Raw genomic sequence first — 23277 nt, forward strand, 5'->3', positions numbered from 1 at the left:
TTTATAAAATAGGATAAGCAGTAATTCCCAACTCATGGGGTGGTTGTGTGGGTCCAATGAAAGTACATGAAAGCACTTTGTAAAAGAACTTTACAAAAGGTAGTTGTATTAACAGAGGAATAATAAAAACGACAGTAACAACAGTATATTCTACAAGACATTTCCAGAATGTGGTGCTGCTGTCATTGGGGTTTAGAAGATTATTATGGCGGTTTCATTTGAATCAAAGCATGAAATAGAATCTGAGAGATAAGCTTCATGTAATTCTGATGTCAAGTTGATGGTTGCAGTTGATGTAAGCAATACACAGAGCTCTATATTTTTGTAGGTAAAGTACTGTCAAGATTACATAAAACTGGGAAGTAATCTTGATTTTCTCTTCTCCTTCCTCCTCTTCCTTCTTTTGTCTTGATACTTGAGTCCTTAGTTACTCTGATGATAAGTGGGTTGTAAATGCTGAGTCCACTAGTCAAATATGCAAGTGGGGATACCAGGAGAATATGCTTACAGTCATTAGCATGTTATTTTCAGAGGAGGTAATAAAGAGGAGGGGTGCTTATACCTAGAATTAAGTTCTGTTTTACAAGGTGGAAAATTGTCAAGTATGAAATGCTGGTTTGGAAAAAGACCCCCAGAGTTAAAAAATAATTATATTCTCCACTGACAGAGATAGCACCATTTCCCTGCTCTAATTAATCTCACAGGAACTCAGAACAGGTGGTCAGTGGGAAAATGCTTAGGAAATGCATTCTGAGTTGGTGTTCCAGAAGGAAGAAGTACTGTTAATATTGTGTATTTTTTCTTCTAAAGCCAGAAGGCATGCATGTGAATCACATTTAACCTAAATGCCTTAGCAGAATCTTTTGTGACTTTAGGAAGCATTTTTTGTTTGTTTGTTTTTTAAGAGACAACAAGAAAAGGAAACAATCTGTTAGCATCAGCCCTGGGGATCTGTCATTTGGAACTCTATCCTCTCTCTCCACTTCATTGTCTAGAAGCAAAGACAGGTGGGAGGGTCAGCACCTTCTAACTGACTGTCTCAGCACCAGAATGCATGGGGCTAAATTGCCTCACTGAACAAAGGGGGCATTGATTCAGCGTTCTGATGCAGCCACTCTAAAATGGATTATATTCCAGCTTCTGAGAGTCATAACTAGAGCTGGCTTGCCTTCCATGCAGCAACACATCACATCCCACTTCTTGCTCAACCCAAGCCATCATCCTAGACTCAAGAACTTAGAGCACTGACCTGGTCTTTTTGAGGAAGTTCAGTCACACATTTTATCTACCCAGTAATGGAAAGACAGGACAGGGTGGAACTGAATTAAATATCTACTGTGATGGGGACACCTGGATGGCTCAGTCAGTTGAGTGTCCGACTCCTGATTTCAGCTCAGGTCATGATCTCACAGTTGTGGGATCAAGGCCCAAGTTGGGCTCTGCACCGAGCATGGGGCCTGCTTACAATTCTCTCTCTCTCTCTCTCTCTCTCTCTCTCTCTTTCTGTCTCTCTCTCTCTCCCTCTGCCCCTCTCTCCCACTCACACTCTCTCTCTCTTGCTAAAAAAAAAAAAAAAATCTACTGTGATGAATCAGTTTACATATTCCCCTTCTACTTTTGCTTTTCTTCTGGTTCGTTTTCTTCAAGTGATAGTTAAAAAAGGTTAAAAGTCAAGATAAGAGGGGCGCCTGGGTGGCGCAGTCGGTTAAGCGTCCGACTTCAGCCAGGTCACGATCTCGCGGTCCGGGAGTTCGAGCCCCGCGTCGGGCTCTGGGCTGATGGCTCAGAGCCTGGAGCCAGTTTCCGATTCTGTGTCTCCCTCTCTCTCTGCCCCTCCCCCGTTCATGCTCTGCCTCTCTCTGTCCCAAAAATAAATAAACGTTGAAAAAAAAAAATTTTATAAAAATAAAAAATAAAAAAAAAAAAAGTCAAGATAAGAGTTTTGTCTGCCATTAATTGGGTACACTTACCTGTAATAAGCATGCCATTATTGGAGTCATATACCATAGAATAAATCTGCATATCTCCTGGTCCTCCCTGGCTGTCATGGAAGATTTGTAACAGTGAAAGAGTCTGTATATCCCACACCCTGAAAACCTGGGGAAAGAAAGAGCACAGTTCACCACTTTTACACCCTATGTTCCCCACTCAAAGTTATTTAGGTGAAGCATTTTCAAAGCCTGCTGTATGCTCTTAAAATCTTGCAGCAAGTATGATTTATGTGATGAGCACACATTTGCTAAACTCCAATTTGGTTCTTGGTTCAATTATTGTCGATTAATATCAAGTAAATAGCAGCAGCGATTAAAAATTTGACTAGAAGAACTAGATTTTTCTATCATTACAGAGAAACAGTATTCTTCTTTAAGAATCTGGAGGGCTGATCATGACTTACAGTTCAAATGAAGCCATCTCTCTACATTATGGATTGGAGAATAAATAGAAGATTTGTATTTTATTTTATTTTTTTCACAATGGGATTTGTATGTATGTATGTATGTATGTATTTATTTATTTATTTATTTATAATATGAAATTTATTGTCAAATTGGTTTCCATACAACACCCAGTGCTCCTCCCAACAGGTATCCTCCTCAATGCCCATCACCCACTCTCCCCTCCCTCCCACTCTCCCTCAGTTTATTCTCAGTTTTTGAGTCTCTTATGCTTTGACTCCCTCCCTCTCTAACTTTTTTTTATCCTTCCCCTCCCCCATGGTCTTCGGTTAAGTTTCTCAGGATCCACATAAGAGTGAAAACATATGGTATCTGTCTTTCTCTGTATGACTTATTTCACTTAGCATAACACTCTCCAGTTGCATCCATGTTGCTACCAAAAGTCATATTTCATTCTTTCTCATTGCCAAGTAGTATTCCATTGTGTATATAAACCACAATTTCTTTATCCATTCATCAGTTGATGGACATTTAGGCACTTTCCATAATTTGGCTATTGTTGAGAGTGCTGCCATAAACATTGGGGTAAAAGTGCCCCTATGCATCAGCACTCCTGTATCCCTTGGGTAAATTCCTAGCAGTGCTATTGCTGGGTCATAGGGTAGAACTATTTTTAATTTTTTGAGGAACTTCCGACTGTTTTCCAGAGTGGCTGTACCAGTTTGCATTCCCACCAACAGTGCAAGAGGGTTTCCATTTCTCCACATCCTCTCAAACATCTATAGGCTCCCGATTTGTCATTTTAGCCACTCTGACCAGCGTGAGGTGGTATCTCAGTGTGGCTTTGACTTGTATTTCCCTGATGAGGAGTGATGTTGAGCATCCTTTCATGTGCCTTTTGGCCATATGGATGTCTTCTTTGGAGAAGTGTCTATTCATGTTTTCTGCCTATTTCTTCACTGGATTATTTGTTTTTCAGGTGTGGAGTTTGGTGAGTTCTTTATAGATTTTGGATACTAGCCCTTTGTACGATATGTCATTTGCAAATATCTTTTCCCATTCTGTTGGTTGCCTTTTAGTTTTGTTGGTTGTTTCCTTTGCTGTGCAGAAGCCTTTCATCTTGATGAGGTCCCAATTGTTCATTTTTGCTTTTAATTCTCTTGCCTTTGGAGATGTGTCAAGTAAGAAGTTGCTGCAGCTGAGGTCAGAGAGGTTTTTTCCCGACTTCTCCTCTAGGGTTTTGATGGTTTCCTGTCTCACCTTCAGGTCCTTTATCCATTTTGAGTTTATTTTTGTGGGTGGTGTAAGAAAGTGGTCCAGGTTCATTCTTCTGCATGTTGCTGTCCAGTTCTCCCAGCACCATTTGTTAAAGAGACTGTCTTTTTTCCATTGGATGTTCTTTCCTGCTTTGTCAAAGATGAGTTGGCCATACGTTTGTGGGTCTAGTTCTGGGGTTTCTATTCTATTCCATTGGTCTATGTGTCTGTTTTTGTGCCAATACCATGCTGTCTTGATGATTACAGCTTTCTCCTAGGGGCTAAAGTCTGGGATTGTGATGCCTCCTCCTTTGGTCTTCTCCTTCAATATTACTTTGGCTATTCAGGGTCTTTTGTGGTTCCATACAAATTTTAGGATTGCTTCTTCTAGCTTTGAGAAGAATGCTAGTGCAATTTTGATTAGGATTGCATTGAATGTGTAGATAGCTTTGGGTAGTATTGACATTTTGACAATATTTATTCTTCCAGCCCATGAGCATGGGATGTTTTTCCATTTCTTTATATCTTCTTCAATTTCCTTCCTAAGCTTTCTATAGTTTTCAGCATACAGATCTTGTACATCTTTGCTTAGGTTTATTCCTAGGTATTTTATGCTTCTTGGTGCAATTGTGAATGGGATCAGTTTCTTTATTTGTCTTCTGTTGCTTCATTATTGGTTTATAAGAATGCAACTGATTTCTGTACATTGATTTTGTATCCTGCAAGTTTGCTGAATTCATGTATCAGTTCTAGCAGACTTTTGGTGGAGTCTATCAGGTTTTCCATGTATAATATCATGTCATCTGCAAAAAGTGAAAGCTTGACTTCATCTTTGCCAATTTTGATGGCTTTGATTTCCTTTGTTGTCTGATTGCTGATGCTAGCACTTCCAACACTATGTTAAACAACAGCGGTAAAGGTGGACATCCCTGATCTCAGTGGGAAAGCTCTCAGTTTTTCCATTGAGGATGATATTAGCTGTGGGCTTTTCGTAAGTGACTTTTATGATGTTTAACTATGTTCCTTCTATCCCGACTTTCTTGGGGGTTTTTATTAAGAAAGAATGATGAATTTTGTCAAATGTTTTTTTCTTTTCTTTTATTAATGTGATGTATCACGTTGATTGATTTTCAAATGTTGAACCAGCCCTGCATCCCAGGAATGAATCCCACTTGATCATGGTGAATGATTCTTTTTATGTGCTGTTGAATTCAATTTGCTAGTATCTTATTGAGAATTTTTGCATCCATATTCATTAGGGATATTGGCCTGTAGTTCTCTTTTTTTGCTGGGTCTCTGTCTGGTTTAGGAATCAAAGTAATGCTGGCTTCATAGAATGAGTCTGGAAGTTTTCCTTCCCTTTCTATTTTTTGGAATAGCTTGAGAAGGATAGGTATTATCTCTGCTTTAAATGTCTGGTAGAATTCCCTAGGGAAGCCATCTGGTCCTGGACTCTTATTTGTTGGGAGATTTTTGATAACTGATTCAATTTCTTTGCTGTTTTTGGGTCTGTTCAAGTTTTCTATTTCTTCCTGTTTGACATTTGGAAGTGTGTGGGTGCTTAGGAATTTGTCCATTTCTTCCAGGTTGTCCAGTTTGTTGGCATATAATTTTTCATAGTATTCCCTGATAATTGCTTGTATTCCTGAGGGATTAGTTGTAATAATTCCATTTTCATTCATGATTTTATCTATTTGGGTCCTCTCACTATTCTTTTTGAGAAGCCTGGCTTCTCAAAAGGCTTATCAATTTTGTTTATTTTTTCAAAAAACCAACCCTTGGTTTCATTCATCTGCTGTACAGTTTTTTTTAGATTCTATATTGTTTATTTCTGCTCTGATATTTATTATTTATCTTCTTCTGCTGGGTTTGGGGTGTCTTTGCTGTTCTGCTTCTATTTCCTTTAGGTGTGCTGTTAGATTTTGTATTTGGGATTTTTCTTTTTTCTTGAGATAGGCCTGGATTGCAATGTATTTTCCTCTCGGGACTGCCTTTGCTGCATCCCAAAGCGTTTGGGTTGTTGTATTTTCATTATCATTTGTTTCCATATATTTTTAAATTTCTTCTCTAAATGCCTGGTTGACCCATTCATTCTTTAGTAGGGTGTTCTTTAACCTCCATGCTTTTGGAGGTTTTCCAGGCTTTTTCCTGTGGTTGATTTCAAGCTTCATAGCATTGTGGTCCGAAAGTATGCATGGTATGATCTCAATTCTTGTATACTTATGAAGGACTGTTTTGTGACCCAGTGTGTGATCTATCTTGGAGAATGTTCCATGTGCACTCGAGAAGAAAGTATATTCTGTTGCTTTGGGATGCATAATTCTAAATATATCTGTGAAGTCCATCTGATCCAATGTATCATTCAGGGCCCTTGTTTTTTTATTGATCCTGTGTCTAGATGATCTATCCATTGTTGTAAGTGGGGTATTAAAGTCCCCTGCAATTACCACATTCTTATCAATAAGGTTGCTTATGTTTGTGAGTAATTGTTTTATATATTTGGGGGCTCCCGTATTTGGCGCATAGACATTTATATTGTTAGCTCTTCCTGATGGGTAAACCCCGTAATTATTATATAATGTCCTTCTTCATCTCTTGTTACAGCCTTTAATTTAAAGTCTGGTTTGTATGATATAAGTATGGCTACTCCAGCTTTCTTTTGACTTGCAGTAGCATGATAAATAGTTCTCCATCCCCTCACTTTCAATCTGAAGGTGTCCTCAGGTCTAAAATGAGTCTCATGTAGACAGCAAATAGATGGGTCTTGTTTTTTTTATCCATTCTGATACCCTGTCAAAGACTTATATTTTAGATGAAGGGTTTCACATTGCTCTTTCATGACTTAAGAAGATAAACCATCTTGGGCCACCTGGGTGGCTCGGTCGGTTAAGTGTCCGACTTCAGCTCAGGTCATGCTCTCATGGTCCATGGGTTCGAGCCCCACGTCGGGCTCTGTGCTGACAGCTCAGAGCCTGGAGCCTGCTTCAGCTTCTGTGTCTCCCTCTCTCTCTGGCCCTCCCCCGTTCATGCTCTGTCTCTCTCTGTCTCAAAAATAAATAAACATTAAAAAAAATTAAAACAAAAGAAGATAAACCATCTTACTAAATGAGGTCTCTAAGAACATCCCCCTCCTGCTGTCCACGGATGTAAGTATTATAGAAAGCAGTTTAGGGATGGTATAGATATAGTGGGAGTGTGGGGAATAGGTTATTCAAGCTCTCCTTTGAGAAAGGAAAGAGAATTACATAATTACTCAAACAGAGCTCGAATTGATATAAAAGAATAGAAAGGACAATAAAGTACAAATTCAGCAAAAGTAGGTCAAGTTTACCCTTTGTCTTTTGAGATAACTGGTCTGTCTTAGTCTTATTAATTATTCTGTCTTTGTAAGCAAGTTACAGTGTGATTGAATTTCAGAAATAAGTTTGATTTGGTCAAAGTTACATCTTCTAGCATGCATCCTTAAATAACATTTTCACTTTATAATAGTTACTATTAACCTAATCATTTGGAATATTTGTTGAGCAAATGAATAATTATTATAAGAACTACCTATAAAGTAAGTAGTTTCGTTAATAGGGATATACTGTCTTCTTATTTGAGACACTTGTAAGTGAGTTAAAGGAGCTCAAAACTTCACTGTTGCAAAGGCAATTTGATTCTTATATGTAGGAGCACAAAGTTGTCTAAGTCATGTGATTTAGGGAACACTGGTAAGGAGTTTTGCCTCAAATGCATACCCTTTGTAGGCCAGTGTTACTCAGAATTTGTACAGTTGGAAGTTACTTCCTTTGTTCTAGTAAAAACACAAATTTGGGAGAGGGTAGCTAGAACATTGAACCTTACCAGTCTTTTGTATCATAGGGTAAATGAGTATAACGGACTATTTATGAATTTAGGCTCAGAGCCCAGAATAAGAGACAAGTAGGAGAAAAACCTAAAAGTGAAACTGAGGAGTGCCAAAGAAATGTATCTCTATTCAAGTTGTTTCTGATTGTATTGCTTTCACCAAGATGCATTCTTGGGAGGCAGGCTTTTTACTATATGTGTATCTGTTCTGCATTGTGGTTGCTAAAAAGAACAAGGGAATGAGGCAAAAGAGGATCTGCGTTTCAGTTATAGCCCATCACTTAAATCCCTTGGGCCTCTGTTTTCTTGATTCTACAACAGACATATAACATATAGCACTCTGCACCTCACTGGATTGATGTGAACATGCTTTCAAATCTGTAATGTTTTCTGTAGACTCATTCTGTTTTCTTTTTTTGTGTTTCTCTCTTCTTTAGTGTTCTGTTCTTCAGGTTTTTTGTGTGGTTTCAGGGAAGTGGTGACTGCTGGGCTGGCTGATCATGCTGCAGTCTCAGGGCTCTCTGCTGCCCACTCCCTCATGTTGCCTCTGTTACCCTCACACTAGACTGCTCCCAATTTCCAAAACCCTCCTTCTTTTTCTGGTCTCTGCACACCACATACTTTTCTTATCATCTACAATTTCCTTTCAACACCCTCTATTGTGTAGTTAACTGCTACTCTTTCCTCAAATCTGTCATAAAGAGAATTAAGGAGTCACAGTTCAGTAAGTTTATGCCCTGATGAGCCATTTCTTCTCCAAACACAGAGAAATAGTAGAAAAAATATTAAAGAAGAGAGAGAGGGAAAGTAAAAGAAATAACAAGGCTTCAAAGCAAGAGACATATCACTATGGATCCAAACAAGAGGGGGGCAGGACCAGAAGCACCTCAGTGCTCCAAGGCAGAACATATCAGTGAAACTGAGAAGCAATAGGCTGTGCTTTACTTTCTTTCTTTTTTTTTCAATATATGAAGTTTATTGTCAAATTGGTTTCCATACAACACCCAGTGCTCATCCCAAAAGGTGCCCTCCTCAATACCCATCACCCACCCTCCCTGCCCACCCACCCCCCATCAACCCTCAGTTTGTTCTAACTTTTTAAGAGTCTCTTATGCTTTGGCTCTCTCCCACTCTAACCTCCTTTTTTTTTTTTTCCTTCCCCTTCCCCATGGGTTCCTGTTAAGTTTCTCAGGATCCATATAAGAGTGAACACATATGGTATCTGTCTTTCTCTGTATGGCTTATTTCACTTAGCATCACACTCTCCAGTTCCATCCACGTTGCTACAAAGGGCCATATTTCATTCTTTCTCATTGCCACGTAGTACTCCACTGTGTATATAAACTACGATTTCTTTATCCATTCATCAGGTGATGGACATTTAGGCTCTTTCCATAATTTGGCTATTGTTGAGAGTGCTGCTATAAACATTGGGGTACAAGTGCCCCTATGCATCAGTACTCCTGTATCCCTTGGGTAAATCCCTAGCAGTGCTACTGCTGAGTCATAGGGTAGGTCTATTTTTAATTTTTTGAGGAACCTCCACACTAACCTCTTTTTTGTGCTCTGCTTTCATCTGGAGGTATAGTGTTGAGAAAACTGGGAGACCGGGGACAGAGGGGGACACTGATTTCTGACCTGGAACTAAACCAAGACTACTTCTGGCTCAGGAACTAGACCTATTTCTAGACTGGATCCCAAGGGGACAGGTGGGGAAAGGCTATAGATACGGAGGAGTGAGCATACAGACACACGTGCCAGTGTGTGCACACATACACAGAGCCCTAAATATGTAAAAGGAACTATAATTTTTAGAAAAACTTAGAAGAGGATATCCTTATGCACTTAAGAGTTGAAAAATATTTCTTCAATAAGCAAAGAAAGCATGAGCCATAAAAGATTGATACATTTAACTGAATTAGAATAAAATATCTCTGTTCAACCAAGGCAACAATCCCAAAGCCACAGAGGGTAGAAACAAGTCCAATGGTCATTGGTCAAGTTGGATAAATATGTGATACACATACGATAGAATACTGCATAGCTGTTAAAATAAATGAACTAAAGCCATATGTTATAACACGGATAAATCTCAGCATATAGTGGTGAGTGGAAAAAAGGAAATTTCTGTAGGATTTATTCACTATATTTATAAAGAACATTGAAACATGCAAAATAAAACTATCTACAGTTTAGGGACACTTATATGTGTACTACTGGCATAAAAACATAGCACTTGTTCAAAATGAAAAAAAAAAAAACAAAAACAAAAAAGCAAAAGGTCAACTTCTTTGGTCACCCTCTTATCTCTAGATGCCCATAATATCTGTATACAGTAATAGCAATTAGAAATTGTCATATGATGTCATATGTCATATGATGATTTACTCAGTTGCCTTCTCTACTAAACTGTGACTTGCTTAAGGGAGAAACCATGTGCTATTTGATTGTTTTCTCAGTGTCTACTGTGTTCTCTGTAGTTAGGTTGGCTACTTAGCTGGGTTTTGGTCTGCTCACTTGCTTATTCTCTGTCTTGGTCCAGACCTTGAAGGAATTTATAATGTTGCATCACTGTGTAGGCAGTCAGTACGCTGTAATCGGATAAATCAATTAATAAGCGGGGTAACGTCAGAAAACATAATTCATTGGCTCTGTTTTTAGGTGGTCTTAATGTATTAGCTACTTTGGAGGAAAGGAGGGTAGTGTTATCAATTAGGCTCTAGAATCTGTCGATTCTAGTTCTCTTCTCTATTCATTTCCCTCAGGGTGGACAGTGTTCCTGTGGCCGGTGTTAGTGCCTCAAAGCCTGAGAGACAGAAGTGGAGCCAGGTTGGGCCTGAAGGGGGTTAGGAAGGGCAGCATTTCAGAAAGAGACTGAGCTGCTGTAGAAAGAAAATAATCTGAGAGGATAGGTGGCTTCCACTAGAGAAGCCCTTGGATGCAGAATGCAGTATTTATAAATTATAAATTAAGTATCATTACATATCTGTCTAACACAGAGATTACAAAAAAATATTCACCTTCTGGTAGCACTAAAAATAATGATTTTCAGGGGCACCTGGGTGGCTCAGTGGGTTAAGTGTCTGATTCTTGGTTTCAGCTCAGGTCATGATCTCAATGTTCATGAGTTCAAGCCTCACATCAGGCTCCATGCTGACAGCATGAAACCAGCTTTGGATTTTTTGTCTCCCTCTCTCTCTGTCCCTCCCCCAACCATGCTTGCGCACACTCTCTCTCTTAAAAATAAATAAACTTTTTTTTTTTAAAAAGACAGTTTAAAAAATAATAAAATGATTTTCAAACAAATTGGGAATGCAGGGGTTCAGTGACAGGATTTATTTTTAACACCAGGAAAAATTGAATTGCAAGGCTGCAAGTCTTTGAGGATAAAGTTACTCATCCCCAAATATGAAAGAGAAGGATAATAGGAAGGCCTCCCCTGAAGCTTTGTGAGGAAAATTAATAAATAATGATAAAGTAAAAATTTTTGGAAACTCTACATGTGTCTGAGCCAGGAGTGAGGATTGTTTTGATTCAACCAGGTTTTCGGTCTTTTCTTGCAAACTCGATGCCAATCACTATTATCCAAACACATTAATAAACTGCTCTTTTTTTTTTTCTTGATGGGTGTTTATTACAGAGTGACTAGAACAGAATATCAGATGTGTAGACATTGGTTTTGGACACACAGAAAAAGGATTGTAAAAAGGTGCAAAACTAACATGATATGCATGATTCCTTATACAGCAAATAACTCTGGAACTCTGAGCTAGCTGCTCCAGAAACAAAAGATCAGTAGAAGCACTATTCCTCCTGTTCTTGGACAGACCCTCATCGAGGCAGGAGAGTAGATATGACACATGACATTATCATGCATTGTAAGGGCTATATTTGAATAGACGTTTGAACAATTGTGGGATGCTAACACTTGTATTAGTAGAAGTCTTTAGAATTGCAGTGTCATTTAATAGAGGGAGGGACATGGGGAATTCAGCATTTTTGATTTGTCAAGGGAAGCTGGGATTTTGCCAGCCTTCCTAATTTTACCTAATGTCTACAAGAGGTTAATTAGGTTTTAGACCCCAAATGAATCAAATTAGGGTTACATTATTTTACATAGGAAGAGCCTAAAGATCTCTGATATTATGACTCTCTTGAGGGCTAACACAGTATTATAGACAAATACTATATTTGAAAGCAGAGGTATGTATAAGAGCGCAATAGAAATGGTAAGCATTCAATGTTGATTGTGTAGCCAATTCAATGCAAAAATGTATTTTTTAAGCTCTTCCAAATAACAAGAAGAAAAAAAAAATTCCTACGTGGAACTAAAACTGTTGATTCTGTGATCTTGTTCTCACATTTTTCCTGTGTGATAACTGGCAAAACGGAAATGAAATGAGGACACCCAGCATGCCTTTAAAAATTAACTTTTTAATTACCACGTTATTATATGTGCCTGGTAGAAAATTTCAAACAGTACAAAACCCAGAGTACCCTTTCCCACCTACCCACTCCTTCTGGGATCTCCAGTTCAACTTCTTAGGTTAATCACTGTTGGGAGATATCGCCTCTGAAGGCAGAAAACTCAGTGGAATCCTCTTTCATCATTTACTAGCTGTGTGACATTGGCCAAATCTCTTAACATCTCTGAGCCTTAGATTTTACATTTGTAAGGGAGATTATATCAGAACCTGTCTCACAGAGTTGTCACAAACGTTAAATGAGGTCATATATAGAAAGAACTTACATCAATATGAGGGCATATTTACTGAAATGTACTTCATTCTTTTTAATGGCTGTATAGTATTCTGTTGTATGAATTCTCCATAATTTATTTTAATTAGTTCCCAGATGATAGAATTATGCTTATTTCCTTTATTTTCATTTAGGAAAGTGACAGTGAACCTCCTTGCACATGTAATTTTTTAGAATAGTCTAAACATACCTGTTTGATAAATTCCAGAAATGGAATTTTTGTGTCAAAGGGTATGAGTGTTTTAAGTTTTGTTAGATTGCCAAAGTCAACCTTAATTTTTGAGAAGATTACAATTTGATGACTTCCTGATTTCAAGTTGCAAAACCAGCTTTCATAATTTACTCCAGTTCTGTAAGAGAACTGAACTTGATGTTTTTGTCATTCCTAGGTTTTGCCATCAAAGATTTTTGGAAGTTTTGCCTTATTTACTCAACTAGATTTTTAACTCCCTTTGGGCAGAGGTTATATCAAAAGATGTTTAATCACAGGGCCTGATACAGTATTAGACACTTAGCAGGGGATCGCACATTATTGGTTGATTCATACAGACACAGTAGGAAGTCAAGATTTCCAGGAGGATAGCTTTGAGATACATCCAGTTTACCAGCCAAAGAACAATGTCAGGCTTTTGCAAGAATTACATTTACTAAGGAATGAAAGTTAATGGCAACTGTATACCTAGAGAGCTACCTTAGGTAGACTGTAGTGAATATGTGTGTGTGCACATGCAAATGTGTGTGTGTATTTGTGCAAGTGGTCTGGTGGGCAAGGGGGTGGGGTGAAGAGGGAATAGTCCCAAAGGGCAAAACTCAGAAGCTCATAGCCCATCTTAAGCAAACGTGTAATGACAACAAAGTGTCCCAGGTTATACAAATAGAGAGTGACAGCCACAAATGGAAGGAAGTTTCATGTAGGGGCTGGTTCTCCACTGTTTTGTGGGGCACATTGTCTCCCATCAGTCAGAACTATCAACAGGGTCTTTTGAAGATGTTCGATGAACTATTCTGGGATTAGAGACAGAAGGAAGGCAAGATGTGTACGTAAGCAAAAAGCTTTCAGACTCTTCAGACTGCTTCAGACTCTTCAAGTTGAGTCTGAATCCCAAAGCATGTGTCCCTTTCTCTTAGTTTGTATTTTTTCTTTACAGTTGGTCACTAAGGTTTTACTAGCTAAGGATTCCTAACATATATTGATCTTCCCCAGAAAAATTTCCAACAGTCTGCTTTGAGGACGGATTAGAGGCAAGTAACTCTTCCTCCTGAGGATGTTGCAAATCACAGTTTACCCAAAATGGAATGTCCCAAGCAGCAAAGGAAGGACAGAAGGTGACAAAATGCTGAGAGTAGTAAAATCTGGCTCTTAATCATGGATGCTTCCAGTTATCCAAAAAGTAGGGGGAAAAAACCCAACTGGAATTTACATCATATAGAATAATCTCATACAAGAAAAAAGGCATAAGGAGTAAAAACCAGAAAAGAGGTCTGATTTTTATGAGTTAAGGGTAACATATTTTTAAAGGTCAGCTTTTCCTCCTATCCCTGGGTCTGTTTCAAGGACCCACATTTCTTATTCACCAAAAAGAGATGAACTCCAGCTTTCTCTTGGTGAAAGCTTCATGGAGGATGTGATACTGCACTGACATCTAAAGGCTCAGTAGAACAGCTGAGTATGGGAGGAAAGCATCTACAGACACAGGCAGGAAAGCATAAAGACTTTGGGGAAGGGCTGGGTGAAGTTTAGACTATCTGAATACAAGTAAGTAGCAACAAAACTAGAAAAGGTATCTGGTTCCAGACCATGAAGAGAAAACTAGAAAAGAGAATTTGAACTTTATTTATAAAGCATGAGGTGGCTTTGATGATGTGTAAGAAAGTTAAGTAGGTAAGAGGATGATCAACATGACAATGTAATATTCGGATGATGGGGAGATGGGAAGGACTGAAGTAGGAGGACCACAAGTGCCTTCTCATGTGACTACGTAACTGGGAGCCTCTCAGTGGGTCTGCACGAAGGCCATATCTGTGGGAAGAAGAATGAGGCACCCGATACGAAAAACATTGCAGAGGCTTGGAGACTGGCCAATGTGAGGGGTTAGAGAGTCAGAAGGTTTAAAAGTGACTTTGAAGTTGGTCATGGTTCTGTGGGGAACAGATGCTATCATTAACAGCTAGAAGAAGACCAGAAGTCAGGAAAAGGAGATTTGACGTGGGAAATTAATTCAGTTTTAGATAAGCAGGAATTTTGGAAAGGATAAATAAGAACCAAACGGTCCTTTAAGGAACCTTGAAGATAGAGACGTTGAGTGTAAGAAGAGAACTGATGCGACAAGGGTCTTGATGGTGCAGGGTTAGACTAAGAGAACGAGAGTAGGGATTTGATTCAGGAAGGAAGAGAAATTTTTGGCCTTGGGCAGGAGGAAAAGAGAGAAAGTAGCTAAAAAAACAGAAAAACACAAATATTTTGAGGTGGGTAAGATGGAAGTTAATGAAGCGACTCGACATTGTCAGCTTAGTAGAAGATGAGGTAGCTTGTGGAGCATGAGAGCCACGTCAGGGGCTCAAGGAGAGTAGATTTTGTTTAACCTCATGTAGACTTGACAGGTGTTCAGCATGAGATGAATATAAATGACTGAGTAGCATGAGAAGCATGGGCTTTTTGGAAAGCCTCACCCTGTTCCATGCCACATACCACACCCACAATCTACCCCTGTGTGGCCGCAGAGGAGGCTCAGGACAAAAGCAGGTAGATCAATACAAGTCCTGTCCCCACTATGGAGAGTGGGGAGCACCCGTCTTTCTGATAACTGCTGATGTTAATGGGGGGGAGGGTGCTGGTTACATACCAGGCACTGTGTGCGTGCTCCTTACCTTATCTCATTACATCATCCTCACATCAACCCTATGAGGAAGGTATTCTATTACGCTCCTCAGCGATCTCAAATAACTCATCCAAGGTCACACCACCTATAACTGTCAGAGTCACTCTTCAATTTAGGTCTGCCAGGTTTTGGAGGCCATTCTCTTAGCCATGCTGCCTGGGAGCAAGACAGTAGTGTCCTCGTCACTTAGGACAGGATCTTAGACAAGGTCAGGAATAAGATGGCATCTAGCCAGACTGCAGGCCAAGCAGGCAACCCCTCTGGCTTGCTTTGACATTATGCACCTGGCACCTGACTTCAGGACATTGACTCTTGCTCTAAGGCACACTCCCAGTCTAGTCAAGCTGCGCCTTTTCTCAGGTTCCTTCATATCACTTCCAAAGTGAAAATTAAAAAAAAGAAAAAAAGCAACTGTTAAACACCCATTTGCAATCAGTTAGAAGTCATCAAAGCATGTATATTTCTCTCCTCATAGCAAAAAGAAAAATAACCTTTGGTATCTAGACTGTGCTTGAGAAAGCTGACCACCATGTTTCCCACTTTTTGTTTCTTCCTGCATCTGTCAGGGTTCATCAGCTCTTCAGGAGCAGGAGGTGTGGCTCAGTGGCTAAATGCTTGAGCTCTGTGACCAGAAATACAATTTTAACATCTGCAGAAGAAAACACTATCTGGTTGGAAAGTCTGCAGAACTAGGAGGAAGGATGAAAATCTGCTGTGAGGGCTTCGGAAAAGGCATGTCATAGGCACGTGACTGGCCAGTCATTTATTTTATTTTGTTACTATTTTTCTTAAATGTTTCTTTTTTGAGAGAGAGAGAGAGAGAGAGAGAGAGAGAGAGAGAGAATCTTTTTTTTATTTAACTTTATTTTTTGTTTTTTAAAATTTACATCCAAAATTAGTTAGTATATAGTGAAACAATGATTTCAGTAGATTCCTTAATGCCCCTTATCCATTTAGCCCATCCTGCCTCCCACAACCCCTCCAGCAACCCTCAGTTTGTTCTCCATATTTATGAGTCTCTTTTGTTTTGTCCCCCTCCCTGTTTTTATATTATTTTTGTTTCCCTTCCCTTATGTTCATCTGTTTTGTCTCTTAAAGTCCTCATATGAGTGAAGTCATATGATTTTTCTCTTTCTCTGACTAATTTCACTTAACATAATACCCTCCAGTTCCATCCACGTAGTTGCAAATGGCAAGATTTCATTCTTTTTGATTGCCGAGTAATACTCCATTGTATATATATACCACATTTTCTTTATCCATTCATACATCGATGGACATTTGGGCTCTTTCCATACTTTGTCTATTGTTGATAGTGCTGCTATAAACATGGGGGTCCGTGTGTCCCTTCGAAACAGCACATCTGTATCCCTTGGATAAATGCCTAGTAGTGCAGTTGCTGGGTCATTGGGTAGTTCTATTTTTAGTTTTTTGAAGAACCTCCATACTGTTTTCCAGAGTGGCTGCACCAGCTTGCATTCCCACCAACAAAGCAAAAGAGATCCTCTTTCTCTGCATCCTTGCCAACATCTGTTGTTGCCTGAGTTGTTAATTTTAGCCATTCTGACAGGTGTAAGGTAGTATCTTACTGTGGTTTTGATTTGTATTTCCCTGATGATGAGTGATGTTGAGCATTTTTTTATGTGTCGGTTGGCCATCTGGATGTCTTCTTTGGAGAAGTGTCTAGTCATGTCTTTTGCCCATTTCTTCACTGGATTATTTGTTTTTTGGGTGTTGAGTTTGATAAGTTCTTTGTAGATTTTGGATACTAACCCTTTATCTGATATGTCATTTGCAAATATCTTCTCCCATTCCGTCGGTTGCCTTTTAGTTTTGCTGATTGTTTCCTTCGCTGTGCAGAAGCTTTTAATTTTGATGAGGCCCCGGTAGTTCATTTTTGCTTTTGTTTCCCTTGCCTCCGGAGATGTGTTGAGTAAGAAATTGCTGTGGGCAAGATCAAAGAGGTTTTTGCCTGCTTTCTCCTCGAGGATTTTGATGGCTTCCTGTCTTACATTTAGGTCTTTCATCCATTTTGAGTTTATTTTTATGTATGGTGTAAGAAAGTGGTTCAGGTTCATTCTTCTGCATGTCGCTGTCCAGTTTTCCCAACACCACTTGCTGAAGAGACTGTCTTTATTCCATTGGATATTCTTTCCTGCTTTGTCAAAGATTAGTTGGCCATACATTTGTGGGTCCATTTCTGGGTCCTCTATTCTCTTCCATTGATCTAAGTGTTTGTTTTTGTGCCAGTGCCTTACTATCTTGATGATTACAGCTTTGTAGTATAGCTTGAAGTCTGGGATTGTGATACCTCCAGCTTTGGTTTTCTTTTTCAAGATTGCTTTGCCTATTCAGGGTCTTTTCTGGTTCCATACAAATTTTAGGATTATTTGTTCTAGCTCTGTGAAGAATACTGATGTTACTTTGATAGGGATCGCATTGAATATGTAGATTGCTTTGGGTAGGATCGACATTTTCACAGTATTTGTTCTTCCTATCCAGGAGCATGGAATCTTTTTCCATTTCTTTGTGTATTCTTCAATTTATTTCATCAGCTTTCTATAGTTTTCTGTGTATAGATTTTTCACCTTTTTGGTTAGATTTATTCCTAGGTATTTTATGGGTTTTGGTGCAATTGTAAATGGGATTGATTCCTTGATTTCTCTTTCTGTTGCTTCATTGTTGGTGTTCAGAAATGCAACCGATTTCTACACATTGATTTTATATCCTGCAACTTTGCTGAATTCATGAATCAGTTCTAGCACTTTTTTGGTGGAATCTTTTGGGTTTTCCATGTAAAGTATCACGTCATCAGCGAAGAGTGAAAGTGTGACCTCCTCCTGGCTGATTTGGATGCCTTTTATTTCTTTGTGTTGTCTGATTGCAGAGGCTAAGACTTCCAATACTATGTTGAATAACAGTGGTGACAGTGGACATCCCTGTCTTGTTCCTGACCTTAGGGGGAAAAGCTCTCAGTTTTTCCCCATTGAGGATGATAATAGCGTTGGGTCGCTCGTATATGGCTTTTATCATCTTGAGGTATGATCTTTCTATCCCAACTTTCTTGAGGGTTTTTACCAATAAAGGGTGCTGTATTTTGTCAAATGCTTTCTCTGCATCTATTGAGAGGATCATATGGTTCTTGTCCTTTCTTTTATTGATGTGATGAATCATGTTGTTTTGCGGATATTGAACCAGTGCGCGCGCGAGAATCTTAAGCAGGCTTCACATTCAGTGCAAGCCTGACTCAGGGCTTGATTCCATGACCCTGGGATCATGACCTGAGCCCTAATCAAGAGTCAGAAACTTAGCAGACTGAAGCCACCCAGGCGCCCCTGGCTGGTGATTTATTAAAGCTTGATGGGTTGAAAACTAGTTTATATGAAGCAATTTGAAGGAATGCTAGATGTTTAAAAATATGCTATTTTTGCTGTAATTAATGATATTACTACTAGAAATGATGATGGCAGCTCTAGAAAAAACATGTATGGGCCGAATTTGGTGTTCTCTCTGGCTAAATTGCTTATTTCTCAGATCTTTGTGGGGCTAGATCTTCTGGTCGTCCTGGGTTCAGCTTTTCTGTCACCTCTTCAGAGGTGATTTTCGGTCACATGACATGATTGTAATTTCTTTTCATTAGAATACTTACCATGCTATTTTCCTGTTTATTTGCTACTTCGTTCGGCTCTCTCTTCCCCCAGAATGTCAATGTCCTGTGAAAAGGGCCTTATCTGACTCATTCAGTGCTCCCTCCTCTAGGACCCAGAGCAGTACCTGTCACATAATAGATGCTCAAGAAATAAATGCTTCCTGAATAAGTAATGAACGAGATCATTTAATTTTTATAATAACCCTGTAGGCAAAAATACACTTCACACATGAAGAACCATGTGGAATGATATCAAGTAATTTGCCCAGTGAAGCTGCTGGGGTGTTTGAATGAGCATCATAATGTTAATACACCTGTTACGCTTACAACAAACGGGAAATCTAATCGCTTATGTCTCTTCACCTCTAGACATGAATGGCCTAAATATTTGCTAGACAGGTATCTTTGTTGTCTTTAATTTCTCTAGAGGGGACTCCAGTTCTCAATTCATAACATGGTTTAATTTTAGTGCCTCAAAACCTTCACTGTCTTTCCAGTACCATTAATTTTTTTAATGTAATTAAAATTAAAAATAGTTTCCTTATAAAAGCAGTACTTACTGTAAAAAATAGGTAAGAAAAAAACTCGAAAAAAATTAATCCATTCACAATTTGTCACCCAGGTAATTACAACATCTTGCTAATCACCCCTGGTAATGTATTATAGACAAAGAAATGTTTTAAAATAAAATAATTTCTTACATGCTTTTCATTATATTTCCCAATGTTTACCTAATGTTTAGGTATTTTCCCATCAGTGTTCATCTATATAACACTGAAAGTCTGTATGATATTACTATGATGTGAAAGGACACATCACAACTTACTGAATGAAGGGGAGGGGTTGGGGATGTAGGGGGTCACAAGGTACAAACTTCCAGAAACAAGATACATAAGCCACAATGACTGTAGCTGACACTGCCATGTGATGTGTGTGGATGTTGTAAAGAGAGTAGATCCTGAGAGCTCTCATCACAGGGAAAGAATTTATTTTCTTTCTTTCTTTTAGTTTTTTCTATCTACATGAGATGGTGCATGCTCACTAAACTTACTGTGGTAACCATTTCACAATATGTGTAAGTCAAACCATTATGCTGTGTACCCTAAACTTATGCAGTACTGTGTGTCAATTATATTTCAATAACACTGGAGAGCAAACAAACAAGTAAATAAAATAACTTACTGAATCAAAGCCCTATTTTTAGATTTTGAATTTCTCACTCTCCTTCCCATACCTCTCTTTTTTTTCTTTCCTTCCTTCTTTTTTTTTTTTAATTTTTTAATGTTTATTTATTTTTGAGACAGAGAGAGACAGAGCATGAACAAGGGAGGGGCAGAGAGAGAGGGAGACACAGAATCTGAAGCAGGCTCCAGGCTCTGAGCTGTCAGCACAGAGCCCGACGTGGGGCTTGAACTCACGGACTGTGAGATCACGACCTGAGCCGAAGTCAGTTGCTTAACCGACTGAGCCACCCAGGCGCCCCACTTTCCTTCCTTCTTAAATCAGTGCACAAGCAACAGTGCAATGAACATCCTGTTTTATGGGTCTTTGGACACTTATCTGACTATTACATTAGAATAAATGCCTAGGGGTGCCTCGGTGGCTTAGTCAGTTAAGTCTTCAACTTGATTTCAGCTCAGGTCATGATCTCATGTTTCATGGGATCAAGCCCCACGTCAGGCTCTGTGTTGATGGCTCAGAGCCTGCTTGGGATGGTTTCTCTATCTCTCTGCCCCTCTCCCACTCGCTTTCTTTCTCTCCCTCAAAATAAATAAATAGACATTTTAAAAAAGAAGAAGAAGAAATGCCTAAAAGTTTATTTGTTCAAGGATCTTATTCCAGTTTTTGTTATTTTGTTGCATTTTTGCCCCTCTGCTAATCTGTATTTAACATTTTTTTTAACATTTATTTATTTTTGGGGGGACAGAGAGAGACAGAGCATGAACGGGGGAGGGGCAGAGAAAGAGGGAGACACAGAATTGGAAACAGGCTCCAGGCTCCGAGCCATCAGCCCAGAGCCTGACGCGGGGCTCGAACTCATGGACCGCGAGATCGTGACCTGGCTGAAGTCGGACGCTTAACCGACTGCGCCACCCAGGCGCCCCTGTATTTAACATTTTTAATAATGTATAGGGCAACTGTTTGGGGTTGGGACAGATGGGATGGACTGTATTTAGCCACTAAGTAGCTATGTGACCTTGGGTAAGTTACTTAAGTCTCATTTACCTTTATACATACAAAATTATGATAATTACTTTATAGGGCTGTTATTAGCATCAAGTGAGTTGAGTATGTAAAATATGTACCACAGTGTCTGGCACTTGGTGAACATTTGATAAATGGTAATTATTATAATTCACAGAATGTTTAAATGTTTACATAGTCATATTTATTTTTCTTTCTTTTTCTTTTTTTTTAGGTTGTAGCAAAATGTGCTTGTTTTTTTTAAATATGAAATTTATTGTCAAATTGGTTTCCATACAACATCCAGTGCTCATCCCAACAGGTGCCCTCCTCAATGCCCGTCACCCACCCTCCCCTCCCTCCCACCCTCCCATCAACCCTCAGTTTATTCTCAGTTTTTCAGAGTCTCTTATGGTTTGGCTCCCTCCCTCTCTCTTTTTTTTTTTCTCCTTCCATTCCCCCATGGTCTTCTGTAAAGTTTCTCAGGATCCACATAAGAGTGAAAGCATATGGTATGTGTCTTTCTCTGTATGACTTATTTCACTTAGCATAAGACTCTCCAGTTGCATCCATGTTGCTACCAAAGGTCATATTTCATTCTTTCTCATTGCCAAGCAGTATTCCATTGTGTCTATAAACCACAATTTCTGTATCCATTCATCAGTTGGTGGACATTTAGGCACTTTCCATAATTTGGCTATTGTTGAAAGTGCTGCTATAAACATAGGGGTACAAGTGCCCCTATGCATCAGCACTCTTGTATCCCTTGGGTAAATTCCTAGCAGTGCTATTGCTGGGCCATAGGGTAGAACTATTTTTAATTTTTTGAGGAACCTCCGACTGTTTTCCAGAGCGGCTGTACCAGTTTGCATTCCCACCAATAGTGCAAGAGAGTTTCCGTTTCTCTACATGCTCTCAAACATCTATAGGCTCCTGATTTGTTCATTTTAGACACTCTGACCAGCGTGAGGTGGTATCTCAGTGTGGTTTTGATTTGTATTTCCCTGATGAGGAGTGATGTTGAGCATCCTTTCATGTGCCTTTTGGCCATCTGGATGTCTTCTTTGGAGAAGTGTCTATTCATGTTTTCTGCCCATTTCTTCACTGGATTATTTGTCTTTCAGGTGTGGAGTTTGGGGAGTTCTATATAGATTTTGGATACTAGCCCTTTGTCTGATATGTCATTTGCAAATATCTTTTCCCATTCCGTTGGTTGCCTTTTAGTTTTGTTGGTTGTTTCCTTTGCAGTGCAGAAGCTTTGTATCTTGATGAGGTCCCAATTGTTCATTTTTGCTTTTAATTCCCTTGCCTTTGGAGATGTGTCAAGTAAGAAGTTGCTGCAGCTGAAGTCAGAGACGTTTTTTCCTGCTTTCTCTTCTAGGGTTTTGGTGGTTTCCCCCTGAGATCAGGAACACAACAGGGATGTCCACTCTCACTGCTGTTGTTTAACATAGTGTTGGAAGTGCTAGCATCAGCAATAAGATAACAAAAGGAAATCAAAGCCATCAAAATTGGCAAAGATGAAGTCAAGCTTTCACTTTTTGCAGATGACATGATATTATACATGGAAAATCAGATAGACTCCACCAAAAGTCTACTAGAACTGATGCATGAATTCAGCAATCTTGCAGGATACAAAATCAATGTACAGAAATCAGTTGCATTCTTATAAACTGATAATGAAGCAACAGAAAGACAAATAAAGAAACTGATCCCATTCACAATTGCACAAGAAGCATAAAATACCTAGGAATAAACTTGACCAAAGATATAAAAGATCTGTAATGCTGGGGCGCCTGGGTGGCGCAGTCGGTTAAGCGTCCGACTTCAGCCAGGTCACGATCTCGCGGTCCGTGAGTTCGAGCCCCGCGTCGGGCTCTGGGCTGATGGCTCAGAGCCTGGAGCCTGTTTCCGATTCTGTGTCTCCCTCTCTCTCTGCCCCTCCCCCGTTCATGCTCTGTCTCTCTCTGTCCCAAAAATAAATAAACATTGAAAAAAAAATTAAAAAAAAAGATCTGTAATGCTGAAAACTATAGAAAGCTTATGAAGGAAATTGAAGAAGATATAAAGAAATGGAAAAATACTCCGTGCCCATGGATTGGAAGAATAAATATTGTTAAAATGTCAATACTACCCAAAACTATCTACACATTCAATGCAATCCCAATCAAAACTGCACCAGCATTCTTCTCGAAGCTAGAACAAGCAATCCTAAAATTTGTATGGAACCACAAAAGGCCCTGAATAGCCAAAGTAATTTTGGAGAAGAAGACCAAAGCAGGAGGCATCACAATCGCAGACTTTAG

General features: G+C 39.2%; 1 protein-coding gene across 1 annotated transcript in view; it reads right to left on the reverse strand.

The window, feature by feature from the left end:
• WDR64 (WD repeat domain 64) overlaps window positions 1-23277 on the reverse strand; it is a 150295-nt gene that overhangs the window by 44546 nt on the left and 82472 nt on the right. The window contains exon 11 of the mRNA XM_043568636.1: window positions 1971-2097. Within this exon, the coding sequence (XP_043424571.1) occupies window positions 1971-2097 (127 nt within the window). The remainder of the gene's footprint in view (window positions 1-1970; window positions 2098-23277) is intronic.

Source organism: Prionailurus bengalensis, chromosome E4 (assembly GCF_016509475.1).
Source record: "Prionailurus bengalensis isolate Pbe53 chromosome E4, Fcat_Pben_1.1_paternal_pri, whole genome shotgun sequence".
Lineage (NCBI taxonomy): Eukaryota > Metazoa > Chordata > Mammalia > Carnivora > Felidae > Prionailurus > Prionailurus bengalensis.